The 18,479-nt window shown below is 41.2% G+C and overlaps 1 protein-coding gene across 1 annotated transcript in view; it reads right to left on the minus strand.

Annotated features, from left to right (window-relative positions):
- Positions 1-6,285: 6,285 nt before the first annotated feature.
- Positions 6,286-18,479, minus strand: part of GRIN3A (glutamate ionotropic receptor NMDA type subunit 3A) — a gene marked incomplete at both ends in the record, with an annotated part of 67,054 nt that continues 54,860 nt past the window's right edge. The window contains 4 exons of the mRNA XM_079548621.1: positions 6,286-6,622; positions 8,714-8,787; positions 9,496-9,660; positions 17,750-17,901. Of these exons, the coding sequence (XP_079404747.1) occupies positions 6,286-6,622; positions 8,714-8,787; positions 9,496-9,660; positions 17,750-17,901 (728 nt within the window). The remainder of the gene's footprint in view (positions 6,623-8,713; positions 8,788-9,495; positions 9,661-17,749; positions 17,902-18,479) is intronic.

Below are 18,479 nucleotides of genomic sequence, written 5' to 3' on the forward strand. Positions count from 1 at the left end.
TTTTATGACTGAGAGGACATTTTCCATTTATCACTTTCACACTGTCAAGTTGGGAACATCTTACTGAAGCCTTGTGTGAATGGCATGGAAGCTCTCTGTAGCAGAATAAATGAAGTCTTTATTTGAAGAATTTGCTATGTTTTTTGAGTTTCAAATCTGGTGTTGCTGAGTGTGAATAGCTGCCCCATTAAAAGACCAACTAAAGAATGAAGTGGTAGTATGTATGTAGACTTCAGTGGAATGACTCATAGAATTATAGAATAACTTAGGTTGGAAGGGACCTTACAGCCTACCTGTGTCTAGTCCCCTGCTATGAGCTGGTTTCCCTCTACCACACCAGGCAGCCTGCAGCCCCATCCTGGGACCTGGCCTTGAATGTCTCCAGGGATGGGGCACCCACAGCTTCTCTGGGCAGCCTATTCCAGTGCTTCAGTACCCTCTGAGTGAAGAATTTCTTCTTAATATCTAACCTAAATTTCCTGTCTTAGTTTAAAGCCATTCCTCCTTGTCCTGTCTCTATCAGACTGTGTAGAAGTTGGGTTCCCTCCTGCTGAGAAGCTCCCTTCAACTATTAGAAGGGCCCAGTGTGATCTCCCTGGAGCCTTCTCCAAGCTAAACAAATCCAGCTCCCTCAGCCTTTCTTTGTAGGAGAGGAGCTATGTTCATGGCTCCTTTGTGGACCCTTTCCAACAGCTCTGCATTCTTGTGCTGGATGCCTTGAGCAGGGGCCCCATCTGGAGTTCTGTGTTCAGGTCTAAGGTCCCCAGGCCTCCTGAGGCACACATCTTTCTATGTCAGGCCAAGCATCTGTGAAGGCTGCTGCATTAGTAAGCACGCCTCTGTCACCAAAAGCATATGCATATCTTTGCATCTGGAAAATGAGAAAGATAAGGCAATGGAAAATCTTTGAAAATAATATCCTGTTGATGTGGACATCTTCCTCTAGGCTGAGACACGGCTCTTTGTTTCCTGAAATTAATTTGTAAGGATTACTTTGGTGCAGTTTTGCCACAAAGATTAACCTTGTAACGCACATGCTATAATAAAAGCTCTGGTCTGGATTGCTTTTCTGTTTGTATTAACTTTGATAGTATCTAGCTATGTTTCTGTCTTTGTCCAATTAATGGAAATGTTTTTTCCAGGCTTTAAGTTTCTAAAGTAGAGAGGAATTTCTTCTTTTCAGTCTTCAAAAAAAGTTAACTAGAACAACCTCTGTCATTTTGGCTGTACCTTAATCACCTTATTCCTGACGTAACAGTAGGACCAAAATGCTGGCTTGTTTGTGCAGCCATTCTGTCATAGCTGACAGTAATCTTGTGAAAGGACGTGGCATACATTGTAGTCTCTGTACTACCTGTGCTGCAAAACTGTGTTTGAAGTCTGCCCCTAAATATGAAAAGCTAAGTTATTTATTTGAAACATTCTTCCATAAGATGGAGTTTTTCTTGTAAACTTCATTTACTTGTAAGATGAAACTCTCAGAGAGTTGCCTTGTCCAAGTGCCTTCCCTAAACCAAAAATCTGAATTGTTTTCCTATATTCACTTTAAGAAAACAAAACCATAAGTGAAAGTAATTAATCACACAGTGCCTTGTAGCGTGCAGGACTATTTTTACCCTTCCGAAAACACATAAATGACTGAAAATTTGTGAACTGTGTAAATTAACTGTAAGTCCTGAAAATTCAGAAGGAACACATTGCGAGAAAAGGCTGGGAGCTCAATCTGTGGTAAGGCTTCTGTGCTGTCTCAGCCTGTGCAGGAGGAATGAAACCAAGCCTTTTCACTTCTGTTAAGTTGCTATCTGGATTACAGTTCGTGATTTGTGTCAGAGAAATAAGAGCATGTGTTTGGAATGCTAATGCTCATGTTACATGTTTTGTGGTACACATACTTGCTCCCCAAAGCAGGACTTGACTCACCAGCAAATGTTGCCTGTGTCTTTGATCAGCTTTGCAGTAACAGCGTATTTTTTCACAGTTGCAGAAAACAGCACAGCCTTTATGGGTGTCCTTAGTCCTTTACCACCATCCACTCACAAAGTTGCTCTGCATTTCTACTGAAAGTCAAGCTTGAACTTTTGTGCATATGCTAACAGTGCAGGTTTACTCTAGGCACTGTAGTAACCAAACACCTGAAGCAGTCTTGACTTGGTTCACAGATAAGGTTTGCTTTTTTTTTCTCATTCTTTCCCAAGGTGAAAATATTTTCTTATTTTAAGATAATAGTAGTGTTTAATCTTATTACTGTGGAAGTGATTATATTTTCAGGATCAGAATTTAAACACTGAGAAATGGTGAAAGACATAGTGCTTTGACTTCCAAAATGAATGAAAATTACTTTAAAGTTTATCAGAACTAAAAATATTTTGGTGAAAAGTAAGGGAAAGGAGGCAAATGTTCTCCGGAGAAAACCATTTAAATTCAGTGACTGTGATAGAGTAGTCAAGTATAAACGAAAAAAAAACAACATTTCAAGCACTACCAAGAGGTGCTGTGTGCACGTACACATGTCATAGTGTGTGTGTGTATAAAGGAGTGTTTTTAGAGGAACTCGGAATATGATTTCTGAAGAGCGTGGTTATGAAGAGGCAGCCTATAAAGGTGACAATTGTTTGTCATAGGCAAAACAAACCAGTACGGATTGATGACCTGAAAGTATTACTATTTATAAAATCAAAGCTACACCAACAACAAAGAACAGAACAACCATCCCAGAAAGCAGATCAATCAGAAAGAAGGAAAACTGTGGAGTCTGGAAATTTCCTTGGATTTTCCTTCTTGCTACGCATCTTACATGTGGTGTAAAAGTCTCAGGACTAGCCCATGAGCTACTTATATCACTAGCTTGACCTTGTGTTAGGCAGGAAGATCATTATCCGTGTTCTTTTCTTGATTGAGATACCATCTGTTCTTCAAATCTGTGAATTCAGGTTATGCCCTGCTTGTGAGGTAGTGAAGCTCAAAAAGCATGTGAACTGTCCTATAAACCTCTTGCCCACCTTTTCTTTAAAATGAAGCTGGTTCTAAGGGTAGCACTCCGATTCCAATCTACTGACCGCCATCTGGTAAGTAATGCCTTTTTTGGCTTCTTTCTGTTGCCTTTATAGATGTGCGTAGGGTTTTGTAGAATCCAAACAGAATGAAGCCCCTGAGGAAGACAATCTGCCATGATCTGAGGAGGGAAGAATTTACCTTGGACCCAAAAAATATATAGGCAGGACAGATCTCTGCAGCCTTTTCACATGGCAATCTCCAAACTTCCAGGCAGAATCAGGCTGGATTCTCCCCCCTCTCTGAATAGATTACAGAATCACTGAATCACTGAGGTTGCAAAAGACCCCAAACATTATGGAGTCCATCCATGACCTAACCATACTACTAAATCATGTCGCTGAGCACCACATCCAAATAGTTTTTTAACACATGCAGGAATGATGACTCAACCACCTCCCTGGGGAGCCTATTCCAATGCTTAACAACCCTTTCTATAAAGAAGTGTTTCCTGATATCCAACCTAAACTTATCCTGGCGCAACAAGGCCATTAATGTGGTTCTGGAACTATAGACCTGACTGGAAAAAATCCTTTTTTGTTGTTATTTTGTTTTTATTCCTGGTTTCTTCTCTTGGTAGAGTTGGCAAGACTCAAGACTGGACAAGTGATAAGATATGGAAGATCTGATGTTCTCTGAATCCTCCTATCTTGTATTTTTTTTTTTTAACACATTCTTCCCTGTATACATTCATAGTCTGGTGAAAAGTTGCAAGAACCTTAAAGTGTTTCCTTTTTGTGTGTGTAACTCAGGTTAATTTTTTGATAAGAGGGAATCCACATACCTTAATTTCACCTTGAATTGTAAGGAAGCTTTCAGCTTTGAGTGACTGTCTGACTGTTCCAAACCATTTTGATAATGCTCCAGAACATTTTTGTTTAGAGGAAATACTTAGTGCTGTCTGTAGCCAAAGAATGTCTCTGATGTGCAGTGAGAACTTTGACCCTTCTCTAAAGGCCACTGGTTACTACTGCAATAATTTGCAATAATCCCTATTCTGTGTTTGCCATAGGATAGCCCTTTGGGCACCCACCAGAAAGAGATTTTTGTTTACCATTATTAGGTGGCTGACATTTCTTCACTCACACTTCTGTCTTTAAAGGAAGAGTAATTTTTTGAAAAATTAGATGTTTGGGTTGGAACTTTGAAACAGAACATGTACATTTTTGTTTAAGATGCTATTAGCTTATTAGCTTTTTTAGTTTCACCTTTTTTAAAACTGAATTTGATGGTCTTTTCCTGAACTCACACATGCAGAGATACAGAAGTAGAAAAGCCTGTTGTTAAGGTTGGAATTGGCTTAGAATACTTATTTCCTACTATTTGTCTAATAATAATTTTTTTTTTAAAGTGTTTTTCTGTTCTAACCAAATTGTGTTAGAGATTGGAAGAGACTGGGTGCTATTCACATAAAAAGCTCTTCCAAATTAGCTGAGAATCTAAATGAGTCAGGTGGGTAAAGCTAAGGAAAGGCAATAAATACAATGTGACTTGACCAGTCATTTATTTTGTTAGGAGCAGGGAAGACGAGGCACCTGAGTCTTTCAGACCTCTCTGATGGTGCAGGTCCCCTGCCCCATTTTGCTGTTTTCTGTTCAAATCCACAATTTTCTGAGAAATTGGCTGCACTGAAGGAAGCAGCCAGACTTAATTCTCAAAAGCAGAAGGCAAAGACTGAGCAGGGATGAACTTGTTTTGATGGGGCTAACTGCTGCGCACGTTGCTGCTGCCAGCTTTTAGTTGTCCATATAGAGCTTTCATTAACAATTGCTTTTCAAATGTTAAAGGTGCAGAAAGGTAGTATGCTTTATTCAAACCCTAGAATGCAGTTTCAGATCTAGCTGTAGCCTTTAACCATGCCTACTGAGAACATCACCCTTGGCAACATTCACACGGTTGGCTGGAGATACAAAGAGGGAAAAGATGACCTCAGTGACGGATCTTGGATAGAACTGATAATTCTGACAATGTTAAGGCATTCTTTTTCTCTGCAACACACGATGTGCTGGGAAGTGTTCAACAGTTCACAGAAATCCTGTATACATAACACAGTCATTTGGATTGATGTATTATTTATTCAAATGCTGAACAGCTTACCCTTCCTTCCCCTTTACTTATCATTCAGGTGGGAGGGAGCTCCACTCAGTACATTGTCTTTGAAACAGCAAATCTCGTTTTCCATTACTGTGAGCCCTGGTCCACAAGGACGCTTTGGTGCCAAGCTCCCTCCTACTTGGGTGGGAGTTTGGTGTCAGAATAAATCCCCTTTATGTCATTTTGACTGTAAGGAAGAACCTTAATGTCTGCTGTAGACAGAGAATATTAAGGGAGTGGTTTCACAGTGGTAAACCTTCAGCAGAGGGCACAGGTAGTGGTCTGCAGCACAGCTACCCCCTCCCTTCCTCTCTCATCCTTACCCTGTGCCACTGTGAACCCAATCCCTCACACTCGCCAGTGCAGCTGTTTGCATGGCTTCTCTCTGTGTGGACGTGCAAAGTGAACCTGGGCTTAGACACAGACAGAGGTGACGGTTTGGTTTATGCAAAGTTATTTTTAAGCTGGTGAAGTTTCTTTCTTACAGTCACAGAACAGCCACGTCTGCGTTTGTGCTGAGGAGCTAAGGGAACGCTGCGTACTGGGACTACCACCAAGAATATGTCTCGTGAACCACAGCCTGTGCCAGGAGGGAAGGGGTTGCCAACACAGAACTAGCACCTGGTGTAATGAGGCAACCATAAGGAGCCTTAGCATAAACAGAGACTAAACCCATAGGTACCACAACAAAAACATATGAACAAGGGACATGCTTCCAATGAGCAGTTTAGATTTCCTTCTGTTTTTTTTTCCTCTTTTCATTTTTTTCTTTTTTTTTTTCTTTTTTTGTTTCCTTTTGAATTAATGCACAGAAAGGGCTAAAAGAGAGGAAACTTCACTGTAGTGACAAGTGAAGGAATCAGGGACTCTTGCTTTTCAGACACTTTTTGTTTCCCTATGGACCTTTTGTCCATTCCCTTGGGAATGGCAGGTGTTGGCCACGAGAACGAGAAACTTGCTATGAAAGGAGGAGGACTCAGGATGGTGGCAGTGGCTGTGGGCTGCTGCAACTCTGCTCTCATGAAGAGCATACTGCCTGCTTTATTTTCATGCCTCTTTCTGGCATTACAAAAGCAAGTTACAAATTTTACAGAGAAGGGGAATTAGGAAGGACAGGGGAAAGGGGCCAAGTGTGCTGGCCTAGGGCTCTGCAGTCCTGTTTGTCCTCTGATATTCTTCCAGCTCTGATTTCCGGTCCATGGCGAGTTGCAGCTCTTGCTTGATAATTTGGATCTGCTTCTCCAGCTCCGTGAGCTCTTGCATCACTGAGGTCCTAGCAATACTGAGGGACTCTGCTTTTCCGTTGGTCGTTAAAGAAGCCAGAGTCTCCCTCCTCACCTGTGGCAGAGGAATGTCTTGGTGCTGTCGGACTGTCACCTCGTTTTGCCCTTCGTCAGTGCAGATGTACTTTTTCCGGTGACAGTTGCCTGTGTTGGCTGTATTCCACACGGCATGCTGGCTGTTCCCTACATGGGACCTGAACAGAGAAGTGTGAGAGTTAGTACAAAATCAGAGCCTCCTCTTATGTGTATGCATCTCTTCCCTGTGATCCATCCCACTGGAGAAATATGATGCTTCTGTTATCAATTGTATGTATTATTTCTTTAATTATTATTACTCGACAGCACAATTTATGAACACAAATAGCCAAATGCTTATGGTAAACTGCAGCTGAGACTTGAATCCTAAAATTCAAGTTCCCCCAACATTTTTATTTTAGTTGTTGAATTGCAGTACTCTCAGCTCCAGCATAGGAAGACTTAAGCCTGCTTCCAGAGCTCTCCGAAAGCTTTGTGGATGCAATATCCAAAGTTTGTTGCACCATTAAGGTGCTGTAATTTGTTCTCATGGAGGGGGGAGGGGGTGCCTCGAGTTGGTGTGCAGAGACAAAGGGGAAAACATGTTGATTTCTTGTTGAAAGCTCCTTGTGCTTTGAAGGAATGGACCCGGCTTAATAACCTTGCAGCACAGCAACATGAGCTTCCCAGTGTGAGTTATTATCACTGTCATTTCTGATGTATTTTTCTTTCACAAATTGAAGCTCTTTGATAAAGCATTAGTTACTGCCATAGCTCCTGCTGCTTGTGGCTGGCTGGTCTGGGGAGCTGGTTCTGACAAAGGCCCCAAACCAAAATTAGCACTTGGCTATCAACAAGCAAATGAAAACCTTTAGAGTTCAGCTACTGAGGCTGACAAGTTCTCTTTCAGAACAGATTTTCAGGAGTTCTGGAAAGAGTTGCAACCTGAGTAGTTTCCCCTCTGAGTAGTTACCCTCTATTGAGGTAAACATAAGTCCCATAATACAATTTTTTTCCACCTCTTTTCTGTACCTTGCTGCTTGTAGTAACTACACAATCCTCAGCAGGAGCAACATGAAGTGTAATAATGCAATTGATCTGAAACCTCTGGGTTGCATCTTGCTGTGTAAGTGTTGATTACAAGCTACTACACACCACTAGGTGTTTTGAGTTAAACTCACCACAATTCTGTGCAAATGGCAGCTCAGACCACACTCAGACTACTATGCAGAAACACACATGGGCTGGGTGCTGTGCAAGCAGAGTTTCTGGGGCAGCAGCACATGCTCAGTCTGAATGATGAAAGAATACTTGTGCAATTCTTTCCCAGAGCTGTTCTCTGTAGGGCTTTTGGACATCACCTGCAAAATTTCTGCACTGCACAGTATGTGGCAAATAGTTTAGCCCATCATTTTTTTAATCATCAAAGATACAAACAGATGATCTAGTTCAGTCTAGAAGCTCATACATGTTTCTTCTTATATCTGCTGGCACTGCAGTAACGAACTGAACAAAACGTACATTTATGTGTTCTGGACAGAGTGACGTTATGTGGCGTTTCAGTCATACCAAACACACAGCAGCAGCCAGGAAGACTTTTCTTTTCTGGATTCTGTCTCTACCCATCTGCAGAAAACCAATTACTGATGCCAGTGTCTTTAAAAAGTGCACCGATAGCTCTGAGTTCCAGGGCAAATGTTTAGTTTTAAGAGAATGCCTTGTAGTCCTTATTGCAATAGGTTAGTCAGACTGTCTGCTCTTCACAGCACACAAGCTATGAACACAAGGCAAGTCTGTCACCTACTTTTTCAGTAACAAGAGTTAAGACAAAGGCTTTTGAAAGGACTGCATTTTTTCAGGATTTTTTAGTACTTATTCTGAAAAATAATAAAGTTGAAATTTTTTTAAACATATGTACCACCTGATCTGGCATTCACTGTGAAGCTATTGCACAGGGCATATTCATCTCCTGGTTCTTATCTGAAGAAAACCAACAGCAACAGACCTAAAAATGTGAAAAGCCTGTGCTCTGAACGGAGTGCTTTTATTCTATTAAGGAAATCATGAAAGAACAAGATTTCTAGATTTAATGCTTTTTGTTGGAAACAGCTCATTTTTGCTTCACTCCTTTGTCACATCATTATTTCTATTCGTTGTTGTTGTTCTTATATTTGATGTGTATTAGATCCATAAATAGATATTCTGGCAGAGAGTACTTCATATCACAGTAATTTCTATAGTTTGTTTCAAAGGCATTCAAAAATTCCTACCTCTTTTCTGCTCGTTTTGTTTTAGTCTGGCGTTTGTCCTCAATAAATGAACTGTTCAGGGCACGATGTAATCTCTAGAGGGAAAAGAAATAAATTACTAAAAGCAAGATTAAAAATAGCTCCATAAATACATAAGCAATTTGGGCTTTGTGTGATGGACTTAAGCATAAATTATTTTGCATTTTCAAGGATACAAGCAATGTCTGTGCTTTGTCATTACAACAATCTATTTTTCCCATGGTTTCCTGAGAAAGGTTACTCTGAAAGGTGGATAGATAGTTGGCAAACAATCCTTGGAGTTATAATTATTCTGAAGAAAAGTCTTAGGAAACGGTGTTATTTTCTAAAGAAGCTCTTTTCACTGTACTGCTTGAAAGCAATAGAAAGTCTTATTTTGCCTTTTTCTGCAACGTAACCTCTTCCTTTACAGCAAACACCTAGAGCAATTTTCTTCTATTATATTCCTTAGAATAATGGCATAAACTAGCCAGCACCTCCTGCACACATCAAAATTTGGGACCTGCTGTAGTAAGATAAAATCTTTCAGACTAGGATAACAGTATTATTTTGGGTGTCCAAAAAAATGTAAGGTTAAAAGGGCAAATGGAGAAGTTCCCTTCTGTGAATTGCGAATAATTCTAGCAACTCCTATATACTTCTGATTTCAAATTCCAGTAGCTGCTGCCATCCTTCCAATGTCATTCATCACTGCTCTTCTTACAACTTTTTATACACTGCTCTTTTCCAGCATGACTTTCATGGGGTCACTGCTGAATTCTTACCTGGCTTGTGTGGAGCCAGTACTTCATCTTGGATTTCTTCTTGAATCGTGGTAGCACCAGTCTGTACACTATGTGCTCCCCAATGGTAGTAAGAATGGATAGAACAAACCCAATGCACAACATCACAAAGAGCCCAGAAAAATGCTTGATGCCCATTTGTAGTGTCTATGAATAAAATCAAAAGGGGAAGTTAATGAAGAAAGCTGCTGGCTTATTTTAACAAATTTTAATTATTTTATTTTAATTTGGTTTATTTTAACAATTTTAACAGACAGTTATATTTTCTTATTTGGAAATGTGGTCTGAGCGGATACACGGCAGTCTGGATCCTGGTCACAACAAAGCCTTTCCATGCTGCATGGCTACTTGAGAACTTGGTGTTATGTCACAGCAAATGGGAGTGAGATTCGGGCCATACAGAGAGTCATCACTCTGCTGTCTTGCTAATGAGATGAAGTGCTGAACATCGGAGAATCCAGTACTTACGGTGTCTTTGCACTTGCTTTTGTGAAAGCAAATACTGCTTCAAGGAATACAGTCAATGAACTGTAGAGCAAATCTTTCATCAGCAGTGAGCTAAGACTATTCCTATTTTCTGAGAACCGAACACTAACTGCCTTTTTCATGCTCTGCCCTTGATGGAAGGTCACGGAAAAAATGTTTTGAAGTAGTAGCATAAACACAGCATCTCTCCAGTTGTTACATTAATGTAACTGTGTTATGAAAAACAGAGGCACCCTCACCTTGACTTCCCCTGATCCACCCTTTTCATGTAGAGTAGGAAGTCTTTAATTAATTTGGATCTCTTCTTGTCTTCAATCATCTTTGAAGTCTGTGGAATCATGTACAGCAGCAATTATACCAGAAACACCTGAACTGCAATGTGTGGGTCAGGCATGAGTATCGCGTACTTTTATTTTCATGCCACCATAACCCACTTATGAATTTATCAACAACTTAAAAACTCTCCCTAATAATTACTGCCCAAATAATACTTGGGAAATATTTCCAAGAATACAAAGTTTACTCTTGTCTTTCTATTGAAGAACTTTATTTGCCTTCTTGGTAAAAATTGCATGGGTAGTAGGGCTATATGCCAGGACACGCCACCTGGATGATGCTGTCACACCTTGAATAATTGACCTGTTGAGTTTGTTGTTTGTGTGGTGAGCACAGGGACTGTGCTTTGTTAGCACAACAACTGTGCAATCTAGAAAATAAATTGGATTTAGTTCAAAGTTAGATCACAGAATTATTGGATCATTAAGGTTGGTAAAATCCTCTAAGATCACCAAGTCCAACCACAACCCATCCCCACCATGCCCAATAACCGTGTCCCTCAGTGCTCGACCTCCATGTTTCTTGAAAACCTGCAGGGATGGTGACTCCACTACCATTTCAATGCATCACCACAAAAAGAAATTGTTCCTGATATCCAACCTGTGATAAATCACAATTTTTGATAAATCTTGTTAAGAGGTTATTTTAAGCTAAAGAGCTAATTTGTGATGAATTCACTGAAATTGAAGGCTCTGCAATCTTTTTTTTTTTTTTTACTGAGTTTCTGACAGCATTATTTCTCTCTCCTGGTTTCTATGCTTGGTTTCTGTTCTTTAGAACACAACGAAAGGAAGCAGTGTAACACATTTCTTTAACAAGAACAGAGCTTCAGTAGTATGAACACTTCTATGCTGCACTGGCAATAGACCATGGCAACTGCAGTGGGGATTCCTGCACACCTCAGACATCTCCTCCAGCTTGAGCTTGGTGATTGATGCCATTATAGCACTAGCTGCAAAAAGAACAGTTGGCCAGCTCTTCACATAAAAAACAACTCTGTTGTCTACAGTAAAGTGTGCTGATTTATGCTGATGAGGTTCTGACTCACTGTCCTGTCAGCTCTGCAGAATAGTTTTCTACCTTCCTTGGAAACAGGAGAAAGAAATTCCAACCCTGGCATCCCAGATGTGTTTTTCACTTGTAATGGATAGCTTCTGAAATTGTCCCAAACAAGGCATCTTTCACTGGGAAGGGCAGTACTGAAACAAGGCTTCAATAGTATTTCATCTAGCAATAAAAAAGATAACACTCTGAAAGAGCTGCCTGATAAACATCAGAGGGAAATCTTGAGAATAAATCGCATGCAAAGAGTTAGAGGAGAAATAACACAGTGTGCCTGACAGTCTGAGTGAGGATCTACACTGAAGTCAGCAGACTTACATACCCTTGTAAAAAGGCAATTTATCAGCTCTTCACAGTTATTCAAGAAGCACACATATGTTACATAATAGATGAAATCACCTGGTAGGGGTGCCCCTCCTTTTCATAGCATCATGCTGATCAATATGAAAGCAGCAAGCTCCAATACTTCTCTGTGTAGTTCTTTTACATTTGTGGTGTATATAGATTATATTTGGAAAGAGCAGCAATTCACTGCATTCTCTGTATACAATTGCATTCCTCTCTGCTGAAGTGGTCAGGTGCCTAAGTCCTTTGCTGACAACATAAAAACAGCAAACACTTTCTATACTGCAGAACTTTTTAACAATAAAAGCTCATAATGTGCTGTATTCTCTATTAACCGAAGGGGAAAGAACGGTTCTGACTCCACGTTTGTAACCATAAATTGAGGAGGTAGCTCCCTGTCTTTCAGAAGCAACTCAATTACGCCTGTGTGGTGGCTCTGAAGCAATAAGCAACTAAAGGCAGTCCTGTGATAACTGCATGTGATGGGCGGTGAGGACACGCTGGCAACAGCCTCTAAGTCATCTGCTGCTTACAAATGGGGAAATTGGCAATTTGTGCAAACCAACAAATACAAGAATGGTTGTGAAGGTATCTGCCTTTTTATATATCCTCAGAGACACATTTCTTATTCACTGGCCCACATCTCCAATTGCTACCTAAATAGTCTGCGCTGCCTCTTCAGAGTTGTTTCCTTTTTTCTTTGGGCACTGAGGAGAAGGGAGGTGATGCAGAAAGCTCAATACTTGTTCTTCTGCTTGTAGGGGAAAGCATGCAAAAACAGCACACAGTGTTTCATTACTGGATTTAATGTGCAAAACTCCTGCTTTACCCCCGTTACAAGAGACAACAAATAATTTTCTCTCCTTCGTTGTACTGAGAGCAGTGAATAGGCCGTCAAATAATTTGAGGTCTAGAGGTTTGACTAGTTAAAAGCTTCTAAATATCACTGTGGACTCCCTGCAGGTTGACAGCACAGCACAGCTATTAATGCTATACAGTGCTGAACACAACACTAAGTAGAGATGTTATGTTTGTATTAGCTATAATAGTAAAATAAGCTACTCTTTCTGATAGTGTTTTTCCCTCAAAGATTTTAGAAAGCTTTAGTGAGATCAGGCAGTTAGATTTTACAGCACCTTTGTAAAATTCCTCTGAAGAAAGAATTAATTCCAGCTTTACTAGGAATAAATGGATATAAAGAGCAGATTTTTAAAGACATTCAGGCACCTCTGTAGATTTCCAAAATCCTGCTGACACTGATGCTTATATTTAGGTAAGCAGACAGTATTAAAAGCTGTCCCTGTCCCCACATTGTAGCATTTCTTGTAGCTGCAGACAGGCATTCACCCATCCGTTCATTCATCCATTCATTCATTCTTCATTCATTTATTATTCTTATGGCTTTGTGTGCTTTCAAAGAAGTGGCAGCATTGAATTAATATATATTTAATCTCTTTAGAGGATTGTCCATGGCAAAGACTGGTGACTATAGCTTCAGGGTGTCAAGTGTCAAATTTTAAGATACTGTAAATAACTTTGTCTCACATTACAAGTTCCTTTCCCCTCCTGAGAAAAGTTCTGCACAGAACTGGATAAAACTCTCTTCTGTAATCAATCCTTTTCATTTAACTCGTACATTACTCAACTCCTGTCAGCAGTAGGGAGAACAACAACACAAATACCATCAGAATTAGGCAGTGGGCTGTCTGTTTCTGTGACATTACAGGCTGACGAATTGGGAGTAATAATTCTGCCTCCTAACATACACAACTCTTTTCTTCATTTGGACAGGTGAAATCTAAATCTGATATTCATTTTCTAAGGAGCTCAAAAACACTTTTCCGTACTGTGCTGCACGACTCAATACTCACATACTTGTTTCCCAAGGACCATGTGGAAAGCAGTTTTCTTCCTTGAGCACGTGCAGATGTCATTAGATCATTCCACAAAGATACAACCCCTTTGCAATGTAGTGTCTGTGGTTTTATGACAACCTTTGTCAAGTTTCCAGTCCTGCAGTGAGCAAGGGCCAGCTCTCCTCCCACACAGTATACATGCAGGCTGAAGAAATCCTGATAGCAGTAACTTTGTTCCTACTCTTTGTATAGTTCTACATGGACTGATATAACCACATGTGACTGATGGAGGCTTTTCTTGATTAGCCAAATAAACACAAGCACTGCTTTTCTTCTTGTGGGGGGCCTCCCTGACATCTGCAGTGCACCAGTGACAAGCAAGTAAACCAGAGCTTCAGGGAGATGGGGAGAAACCCAGCTGTTGTAAAGTGGCAACAAAATGGAATCCTTGAGGACACTGGTCAAACTTAGAGCACAAAGACTGATTGCCAGATGACAATGGGATAAAATTACGGCAGGATGAACAAGGCACTGTCTGACTTGGCAAATGGGATCCTGGGCTCCAGCAGGAGAGGGGTGGTCAGCAGGGACAGGGAGGTGATTGTCCCTCTCTACTTGGCTCTTGTGAGGCCCCATCTGGAGTACTGTGTCCAGGTGTGGAGCCCTCAGTACAAGAAAGACGTAGAGATTTTGGAAAAGACATAGAGATTTTGGAAAGGGTCCAGAGGAGGGCGACTAAGATGATCAGGGGGCTGGAGCACCTCCCCTATGAGGACAGGCTGAGGGAGTTGGGCTTGTTCAGCCTGGAGAAGAGAAGGCTGCGGGGCGACCTCATTGCAGCCTATCAATACCTGAAGGGAACCTACACCCAGGAGGGGAGTAAACTCTTCAAAAGGGCTGACAATAGCAGGACTAGGGGAAATGGATCCAAGTTGAAGGAGGGAAGATTTAGGTTGGACGTTAGGGGGAAGTTCTTTACAAGGAGAGTGGTTAGGCCCTGGAACGGGCTGCCCAGGGAGGTTGTGGATGCCCCGTCCTTGGACGTGTTCAAGGCCAGGTTGGACGGGGTCCTGGGCAACCTGATCTAAATGTGTATGTTTGGTGGCCCTGCTAGGCAGGGGGGTTGGAACTACATGATCCTTGAGGTCCCTTCCAACCCAGGTGATTCTGTGATTCTGTGTGATTCTGTGATTCTGTGATGATGTATCCTGTGCAGTACTGAGGCCAAGGATCGCCAGTGTGGGCACCAGACACAGCAAACCAAGTTTTGGCAATTTCTTCCAAGATTCCAGAGAACAGCCATTGGTGGATTCCACCACTGATGAGAAAGGATGAAGGGACCATGCTGTCACTGCATGCAATACAGGATAGCGTGACTTTTTGTTCCTTCTATTATTTGTTAGGACTGAATTGCCAGTCCATGTGCCAGTCAGTCTTCAAGCTCCAGAGCTTCAGTTATATTACATTTATAAATGGAGAATAATCAACCTTTCCAATTAAATGGAAGTTAAAATTTAAATAATAACATTTTTGAAAATGTCCCATAAGAGCTATTAAGAAGTCTGTATATATAGCTAGCTGCCTCCAGCAGCTGACCATCCCCTGGACCATAACGGGCCGTTCTCTTTCATACTTTCCTGAGAAACCTCTCAGTGCCAACTCACCTTCTGAGTGCTCTACCTTGATCACTGCTAATTGGTCCTAACAGTAAATACCACTGCTAACTGATGTGCAGCTTTCCTGTTCAGGTTATCCACTGCCTGTGGTAACAACTGCTCAGTGCTCAAGCTGTTCCGCTCCCGTGAGCAGGAAGCTGCAAAGCTGCCAGTTCCCAAAAGTTCCATAGGAAGAAGGAATTTACAGTCCCACCTTGGTTCATCCTTTTCTTGACTAGCTGTTCTATGATTCATGCTGACATGGCAATGGGAGAGGAACAGCAGACTGAGGAATGTCTAAATGTATTACAAGTAAACTGAAAATGCCACAATTATTAGGTCCAGGTGTACCCCTCCACACAATGCTGTGCTCCAGGTAGAGGCACACAAAGAAATATGTTCGAAGCTAGAGCATTGCAATTTTACATAAGGAGTATTCATGTGGTACTGCTACTGATCAGCCATCAGTGGGAACAGTTAAGGTTACCAGCTACTGCTTTCTGGGCAATAAAAAGCTTGTTCTTATCACAAAAGTAACAAATTCTGTTCTAATTCTAGGGTCTGGCATCAGAGGAGATGGATAGATCAGCATTTCCCTGGTGCAAATACTAGTATAAGAAGGGAAGGGAAGAACAAGGAAAGGAAGCAGAAGATGCAAATGTATCAAAATGTTCACAGTGGAGGAAGGTGGAGTCTGAATCATCTCGAGACTTTGTTGGTATCCAGAAGGGAAGAAGCTAGGGAAAGATAGAGGCTTGGACACGGAGCATTCCCTTCATGTCTTTTGTCTGTGTGACTGTTGAGCTCTCACTAATAGAATCTTAAGCACTTAACACACATGACACATTTAACTGGAACTTCTGACAGCATCTTTTGGGGCTGCTGCAGTTAGGCTTTTGGGTAAAGGTGTCACATGCTGATGTAAGTGACAATAACATGGTAAAGCTGCCTTCCAATGTGATTAAAGCCTCTGAACCACAGAGGCTCATGTTACGTTTTCACACTTAGTGCAGGGACACTTTTAATTCAGAAGACATGGGGCTTTGCCTTGCTCTGACTTTAGGTTGTTCCAAAAGATAGTTTTCTGGCAAATTTTTGACCTCTCTGCCCTCTTTTAAAATGCAAACACTTAATAAAAGTATTTAATTGCTTCACTGGGAATTAATAACAAAGTAAGTCTGTTTCTCCAGCTTTAAGACAGTTAGGGTAATTAATATAATTACCATCTGGTAATTTTCATGTGATGTAATTCAAAAGAGTGTGTTAAAGTGCAGAATTAAAGGCCACTGAATGAAGTGCTTGTCAGGAACAAATTTGTAAGCTCCATTAAAAGCAAATTCCTCCAACAACAGTCTTGTTAGATCATTTAATCTTTAGATAACCCAGATCAAAAATAGCAGTGAATGCACATTTAACTATACTTTTGTGTGTGTATGTATATTGAAGCAATCACAAAAAACTGAGTAGGTTGAATAAAAATAAACTGGATTTTCAGATGACCACTGAAGAGCAGGACTCAGAGCTCTAGGAGCCTGTACTTCCTTTACAGGAGAAACTGGCCATGCTACTACATCCCTGGACAACAGGAGGGTTGGTTTAATACTCGGCTAAACCTGCTCTGAAGAGGAGACAACAAACTCCTAGCCGTGTGTTTTGTGAGAACATGTAACTGATGTCTTTTGGAACACCTCTGAGTTAAAAATCTATGTTCTGACTGGCAGGCATGCTGGATCTTTTGATTTCTCAGTACTTTATCTTTTTTACTTGACAGTCTTGAGAACTTGAGAAAAACCGCTATTCCGATAAGAGCAGTCTTTTTTCTCATAAATAATGCCTATATCTTCAGCTGCCACAAGCTGGCATAACTCCTCTGATTTAATACCAGTCTGTAAATCCATGAGGATTTGCTTCCATTTCCTGTAACTGTACTTCGACATGAGAACTGCTTCTTGTTCTTGTCAGTACTCAGCACTGTCTTTTGGTGGGCCATTTCTTTTATGAACTGTTTTTGGTATAACAGCCTGCTACCTATGCTAGGAAGTGGCTAGGGTTACATCAGTAACTTGGGGTGTATTAAATTCCCGCTGTCTCTGCTTCTTTCACTCCTGTCATTATTTGCGTATGCAGCCACCACTGCAGAGTGAGATGGTCCAGAATCCATGGCAGCGGTGATGCACATAATGGAGTGGAATCACACAGATCTGTTGTACAGCAAGCAGATCACATTTTCTAACACAACATTACATATCCTGTTTGTCCCCATATGTGCTCTCTGACGCGTGCTCTGCAAGCCTAACATAGCAGCACGGCCTTGCTGATGTTTTCCTTGTGCTCTGACCTCAATGCTTTTGAGAGTAACGCTTCTAATGCTTAATGCTTCCCTGCAGCTGCATGCCATCTCTATGTCTGTGTCATGTGGAGAATGAAGAGAAATAATTGGCAAGTTGGGCGCAACCTCAGCACTTTCAATTAGGTCACACATCATTCATCATTTACCTCTGTGACAGCAAAGCTTCTTTTCCCACACGGAACAACTTTGTACCACTTGTCATGCAGAACATCCATGAAGCCATGGGATTTGTACTGGCTTATCAGCTCGGAGATGTTGGAGGTGAGTGGAGAGTTGGGGGGAAGACCAATGCCATATCCTGGAAGGAAAAACAACAGTCATCTCTCTTACTGGCTTTTTTTGCTGAAGTGCATTGTTTTATACTATCAACTGCCAGCACGGCAGAGCAGGCTGGTGTTCAAACCTGGATGCTTTCCATGGACTGAAAATGCTGAGATGAGACTTCTTCGTGTGCAAGTAGCTTAATACAAACAGGATATGTAGCTTCAAAATGATTGCAGTCACAAAAGTAGTATGTAAAAATGGAGATTCAAAAAACCTAAGATGTCAGTACAGACAGATGAATAAATCTGTCTTGTGTCCAGAAGCACAGCCTTCACACTGCTTTACCATAGGTTCTTCTGGTTTACACTGCTTTAACATTGCAGAGGAGCCTTAATGCCAAGCAAATGACTATGTATCCCTTTACACTGTTAGAGCGGTGGATGTGATTGTGGTGTCAGATGTGACATTTTTTCTTCCTGTGTATTTTTTGATGAGAAGCTGCACACATGCCCATGGGAGTAGTCTGTATTCTTTTCACCAAAATTTAAGCCCCAGGGGCTGGGGCTTTCCTTTATTGCTGTTCTGCTCTGGACAGAATTTAATTATTATGTG

The sequence above is a fragment of the Tetrao urogallus genome (assembly GCF_951394365.1).
Source record: "Tetrao urogallus genome assembly, chromosome: Z".
NCBI classification, from domain to species: domain Eukaryota; kingdom Metazoa; phylum Chordata; class Aves; order Galliformes; family Phasianidae; genus Tetrao; species Tetrao urogallus.